The 7,033-nt window shown below is 38.9% G+C and overlaps 1 protein-coding gene across 1 annotated transcript; it reads left to right on the top strand.

The window, feature by feature from the left end:
* The first annotated feature begins 2,433 nt into the window (after window positions 1–2,433).
* On the top strand, window positions 2,434–4,896 carry LOC127315693 (protein FAR1-RELATED SEQUENCE 5-like). Its single transcript, XM_051346164.1, has one exon. The coding sequence runs from the start codon at window positions 2,434–2,436 to the stop codon at window positions 4,894–4,896; it is 2,463 nt and encodes an 820-aa protein (XP_051202124.1).
* The last annotated feature ends 2,137 nt before the right edge of the window (window positions 4,897–7,033 follow it).

Raw genomic sequence — 7,033 nt, forward strand, 5'->3', positions numbered from 1 at the left:
GGCTCTGCAAATATTTCTGAGATTTATTTGACTAATAATATATGACCTATATGACATGACAACCATACAACAACAACCATAAAGCAACAAGTTATGGGGTAGGCTAGAGGTGAAACCCATAAGATATTATAATCAACTCATGGTTCTGGCACATGGATAGCAAGCTTTCACAAGGTTTTTTCCATGGCTAGATCTTGTAATCAACTCATGGTTCTGGCACATGGATAGCAAGCTTTTACATGCTTCTTTCCATAAATAGTTATTTGATGATATGACATGACAATCATATCATTCAGAAATTATTATTTTCAAATAATGATTTGAGATATGTTTTTGTGACGTATAACTAATACACCTCTATGACTAAATTTGATAGTCAAAATTGTAGTACCAGCAAATGTGTGTGGGTCATAGGGAGGGAATTGCAGATTCCACCACGTTCCGCTCCATATGTTGCACAAAACACCACTTAGATAGATTTTTTACGGTTTCTATTAGGTATAGCTCTAATTTGTTGCGATTTCCACCACTTAGTCATATAATCGACCAATTAGCTCGGTTGACGGAAAAATAATAGTTGATCCTCACATGTGTATTAAAACTTAAAATGTACAAAAAATATTCTTAAGAAATTATGTTTTTTTTATGCACTCTAGAATTTTATAGACTAAATTCTATATGTATCAGCAATTTTTTTTTACTTCAAAACCTACTTATATTTTAACACAAATACTTGTATCTCACTAGAATGATCATAAAAAAATTATACTTACAAAAATTATGATTTTTGGTAGATGCTTTATAAGGCGGATTTAACTATTCATAAGTCGTTCATACATAAGTTATACCTCTTTTTTGAAACATACATAAGTTATACCTTATGAGAAATCCAAAGGCCTTTTCAGTCCGATGCGGTCAATACCGTGCCCGCGTCCCGAGGCCTCCCCCCAGGTAAAGGTGGCGTACATGTACTGCCATGACATAATCTTGAAAGAATTTATTGATCGAATTGTGGCGTCTTCGGCATCAACAACAACGGGCAATGGCTTCAACATCGCAGTCGACATCGGGACCCAACCTGTTCTTCTAGTTGTATCTGCGTCCCGAACTCCCGGTTCTGTAATATTCGAGACGGCGCACGCGCCGATAGCTGGAACTTTGAAATATACCATTTGAATGCGACGAGCCAGACATCGTTTGGGACACATGATTGGAGACCCTTTTTATATATTTTAAGTTTTAACTTTTTTGTACATTTATTATTGCATTGACATGCGATGTCCAACTATTATTTTGCGGTCAACCGAATTAATTGGTTGGTTAGATGACTAAGGGGTGAAAACCGCAACAGATTAGAGCTATACTTGGTGGAAACCGTAAAAAATCCGTTCAAGTGATGTTTTGTGCAAACGTATGAAACGGAAGGTGATGGAATCTACAATTTCCTATTGGAAATCTACAATGCTTGTAAGGGATTGACTACACAGTGGTTAACCACTATTGGGCCTACCCCGGTGGTCAGTTCGGACAGCCCATTAGAGGCAAAACGCGTTTTTTCTTCTTTCCCCCAAAGGAAATGACGGGACCACACAACCCACGTTAAAACAACGAAGAAACAACCCACGCCACTTTGTCTCGACGGAAGCAGCTATAGAAGAGGATCCTACCTAACCAGATCTGGGTTCTTCTTCCTCCCATGTTTCTCCACCGCCGCCAGGAGCAACAGGAGGCAGCAGGAAGGGGAGGCAAACCCTAGAACCTCCATGAATTGATCCCCAGATCCTTCAGGAAGTAACACAGCAGGAGCTGCTTCATCTGGACGACGCCCAGAGAAGTAAGAAAGGTAAACAAAGGCAAAAACATAATTCAAATTCATCCAGTTCCATCCAGTTCTACCAGTTTTCATCTAGCAGTTCCATCCAGTTCTAGCAGTTCCATCCAGATCCACCACAGCCCAAAGTTACATACTGGATGGAACTCACATGTTACTCACATGGAAAGTAACACGTACTCATGCCTGAGTTGTTGTCTGTACCAAAGTCAGTAGAAGTCTTCAGGAAAGTAATCTACTTGACAATTTAGCCTTCAGGAAGTAATCTAGTTGATGACCTTTGAATTCTGTAGAAGCCATCAGGGAGTTGCAAGCTGAGAACCTGGTTGTGTTGATCTTGTAGACAGCAGGAAGTATTCAACCAGTAAAACAAACATAGCGCTCTTGGAACACTGATGTAGGCATGAATGATATCTGCATGAAAAAAGAAAGAAAATTAGGGTGTAAGAACCATAAAACAGTACTTGTATAAAGCTAACAGTAGCTGATGCTTGTTAATCAAACAATGTGAAGAAGTAATTTGCCCTTTGCTGTTTTATTTTGATGCCAAACATGGGTGAAGTAACAAAAAAATGTTTTAACTTGTTTCTTCATTGCAGGCAATGGATTGGTTTAACCTGCATGGTATTGACCTGAACCATCCGCCTGGCTATGATGACTTCATTGAACCAGATGGAACTGAAGCACCAGTCCAAGGCGCATCAGTAGATGGTACTGGTGCTAATTCTGGATTCATGTCAGTAGATGATACTACTGATGGTGCTCCGACTGGTCAAACATTGTCTAGTGAACAAAGTGGCAGTGATGGTGAGGTGCAGTCAACGCCAGAAGGATTTGCACCACGTAAACCATACCTAGGTATGAAATTTGATACGTGGGAGGCTGCTAAAGTACACTACAACAGGTATGCCGAACATGTTGGTTTCTCTATGAAGATGAGTTCTTCCAGAAATCCAGTATTGGACAAGCAGAAGGACAAGTACTTGTTTGTGTGCAACAAGTCTGGAACTAATTCAGAGAAGGAAGAGACTGAGGCAGTGAAGTTGAGGAACAGAGCAATCACGATACGGACTAACTGTCAAGCAAAAATGCGTGTAAAAAGGAAGGGTTCAATATGGGAAGTAACACAGTTCATTGAAGAGCACACTCATGAAACTATCAAGAAGCTTGGTTTGAAGAAGTATTTACGATCACACAAGAAAATACCAAAAGAAGAAAAGAAGTTCATTGATCTGTTAGACAGTGTGAACCTCTCAGCAGGAAGAATAATGGATATCATGTCTGAGCTTTATGGAACAGGAAAAGCAGTTCCTTATGACACGAAGACAATAAGTAACTACATGGCAAGTATAGATGAGAAGCAAAATGTGAAAGACATACCAGAGCTTCTTAGTTACTTTGAGGAACTGAAGAAAGAAGATCCAAATTTCTTCTACAAATACAAACTTGATAGTGAGGACATGATTGAAAATATATTTTGGGTCGATGGACCCACTAGAGAAGTTTACAAGAATTACAATGACTGCATATCCTTTGACACTACATACATGACAAACGCTTATAAGATGCCGTGTGCACCCATTATTGGAATTAACAGATATGGGCAGACAATCCAGTTGGGATGTGGCTTCTTGAGGAATGAGAAGATAAGTAACTTTGTCTGGTTGTTTGAGCAGTTCCTGGATGCTATGGATGGTTTACACCCTCTGAATATCATCACTGACCAGGATGCTGCTATTACTACTGCCATCCAGGAAATGTTTCCTAACTCGTGCCATAGGAACTGTCGGTGGCATATAATGCAAAATGCACAAGGATCCCCTCTCGGCCCTTTCATGGCGAAGCATGAGGAACTACGAAGGGAGTTCAATGAAATTGTTGACTATAGCCTGACACCTGTCGAGTTTGAGAACCGATGGGGAGAGATGATTGAGAGGCATGGTGTATCGGACAACACAGACCTTGCTTACCTATATGAAATTAGAGCTAAATTTGTCCCAGCTTATTTTATGGATAGGTTCTTCCCTTTCCTACAAACTACTGCACGCAGTGAAGGATTCAATGCAGTTCTGAAGAGATATGTTGACCCAAATGCAAGCCTGCTACATTTCTTCAAACAATACATGAAGTTACAAGAGAGGATAGATATTACTGAAGATTCACATGAATTTATGGGTGAGGACAAAACTCTAAAAACATGGTGTGACTTTCCAATGGAGGAGCAAGTACTATCCATTTACACACTTCCCATATTCAGGCGATTTCAACTTGAGTTGAAGAAATTTACATCCTACAACATACAACAAATTAATCCTTCATTGTTTGAGGTTTCTCCAATCAGAAATGCAGTGTTTGGTTATGGAGCAAGGAATTACAGGATAACTGCAAATCTGGAGCAAGACGAATACAGTTGTGAATGCTGCAAATTTACTAGAGATGGGTTGATTTGTTGCCATATAATAAAGGTTATGTCTGCTGTTGGTAAAGTAGAAGTAATGCCAGAACGTTACATTCTACCTAGGTGGTCAATTCCCCCTCCCGACATACGTATTCCTCAGACTGAACCCCAGCAGATGCCAGCGGGCAAATTGTCTAGGAAGGAAATGAGGTTACTTCGCTATGGTAACCTCACTAAAGATTTCGCAAAACTAGCAGTTAATGCATGTGCTTCAGAAAAAACAGATGAAGTGGCTAGGAAACATATGCGTGCAATGGAAGCTGAATTTGCAGCAATGAAGAAACAAGCGGCAGATGCATTGAAGAGAAAAAAGAAGCAGAAGGAAACAGTTCTTCCATGTGCAGAACATGCTGAAACTACAGAAAATCCTAGCAGCTCAACTGTTGGTGCTGAACATAATATGCATGTAAACAAGAAAGCTAGGGATCCACCTTTGACAGTAACAAAAGGGAGGCCAGATGAGAAGAGGAAGAAGAGTGGACTACATCTTAAACCTGCAAAACCAACAAAATGTACAATATGTGGGTCAAGCTTGCATAATCCAAAAGATTGTCCATCTAAGATTGCAATGAAAGAGAAGACACCAATTATTCAGCTTTTCCAATGATGAGGAAGTAAAAAATTGTGTCAGCACATGAGAAGTAGAAACAAAAGTTGGACAGAAAAATTTCTTGTACTGCTTGAGCCATATGGATCGAAGATGCAGAGTGTTTAGATTAGTGGTGTTTACTTGTGTTTCATTTTCTAGTATTGAGTTTACTGAAAACTACTTTGTGTTTCCCAAGTGAAAGATATATATGTTGATTTGCAATGTATGACCAGAAGCATAACACTCGGTGAACCGTGTTGTCTTGCATAAATAGAAGACACAAAAATGATTTGGGAAAAAACATTACATGAATTACCATTTTGTAAAACTTGTCATTTTTTGGCTTTGAACTTGTTTCGCCATGAAATCTTGTTCTCCCACCAGTCAAGCCACTTGAAGCTGTATAGCATCCTGTATAGTGGCATTTCCTTCTGGTCGAAATGACCCAACTTTCTTCCATCCCATAACTCAATGCATTTCAACATTGAGTACCCACAATCACAACTGACGTGTGTTACAACAAAAAAGGAAATGCAAAAACAGTGTTAGTTTTTGAAGTTTTGCTAGAATGCAAATGTCTGAAAAAATGTAGACAAAAAAGAGAGAAAATATGGGGTAACTTACATTGTAAGTTGTTTAGGAGATGGGATGTAAATCGTTTCGTAGTTTTGAATTGATACATTTGACTGCTTGTAGTTTCTGGCCCAGAGAGTCTTAACATAATCAATTATGATTGCACTATCTTTCTTGAGCTTCTTGTCCCCAAGATTCCTCAAGGAATCAAAAATTTCGAACCTCTCAGCCTTGAGATTGAGTTTGATTAGGTAGTAGTGTCCACAAAAGTACTTTGGATCGTCGATAGTAGATAAGTTCTGTAGTACAGGAAACATGACCTGTATATGTAACTCTGTCAACACAGTTGGAAGTTAAAAAGCAAACAGCTATGTGGAGGGAAAAAAGTAGTTTATGTAACCTGCTCTTTGTGGTCAAGACGGTTATTCTCTGTGAATGAAAACACCCTCTTAATGTCCTTGCCAGTGAAGGCATGGTCTCGCAATTTGTTCTAGTCAGCAAGAATAGCAAGAAAATAGATCAGGATTTGAAGTAGCCTAAAATGATATTATTATGATCTTTTAAAAAAAGTTAACATGTTATCATGTACATAATAAAATTTAACAGAGTTACTTCTCAAAATTTAAAACAGATGTGTAACTTCGAAAAACATAGGTATACAGGTTAGTTACAGACAAAACCTAGTTACATTTAACAGAGTTACTTCTCAAAATTTAACAGAGTTACATTTGATGAGAGGTATACAGATTAGCTACAGACAAAACCTAGTTACATTTGTCTTTGAGTTACTAAACATGGATATTAAAAAGGTGAGGGGGTTCTTATATGTAACACTTACAGCTATGATGAGAGGCATCACACATTTTTTCTGTGCTTCCAATTCTTTAGAGAGAACATGTAATCCAACCTCCATAGTCGAATTACTTATCCAACCTTCAGGTTGGACTGAATCAGCAAAATCCGGGACATGAACAAAATATGTTCCATAATCAACTATCAGGTGACCCTTCAGATGTGTCTTCTGTTTCGATCCATGCATACATATTCGGTTGTACATGTCAATTGATTCCTTTGTAATAGTTTCTTCAGTTTTTTTGCCCTGCTGAACATATGGAGATAGCCGCGTCTTTGTTGGCTTTATTACTCTTTTCTTGTGAACCTGAGGAATAGGAGTTTTACTGGATGTTCCCTCTGAAGTTACATGTTCAGAAGTTACTTTCTGCTTTGCAGTGTCCTCAAGTGAAGTAACATTCAAAGTGCAGCAGCTTGTTGGGAAATACTTTTCACCCACCATGGCTGCAAGCATTTCATAATCTTCAGCTGGTCCATAGAACTCATCCTCATTGCTTGAAGTAATCACAGGAAGCCCAGTGACAAGCTCTTCTTTACCTTTATCATTTTCTTTGTTTGGACTATCAAACCCCAGATCAAATGATCCTGCTTCCCCGGGCAGCCATAAACTTTGTCTGTCCTTGTATGCAGTGATGTGAAAATCAAGCTTCTTTGTTGTCGTGTCATCGAGTCGCTACTTCAAACTTTACATGGCTACCAGGAGTAGTAGTGTCGTTGTTGTTATTTCCAG

The sequence above is a fragment of the Lolium perenne genome, chromosome 7 (assembly GCF_019359855.2).
Source record: "Lolium perenne isolate Kyuss_39 chromosome 7, Kyuss_2.0, whole genome shotgun sequence".
Taxonomy (NCBI): Eukaryota; Viridiplantae; Streptophyta; class Magnoliopsida; order Poales; family Poaceae; genus Lolium; species Lolium perenne.

Bases quoted from the DNA above. Each gene is read 5' to 3' on its own strand.
- LOC127315693 (XM_051346164.1), top strand. From the start codon at position 2,434: ATGGATTGGTTTAACCTGCATGGTATTGACCTGAACCATCCGCCTGGC.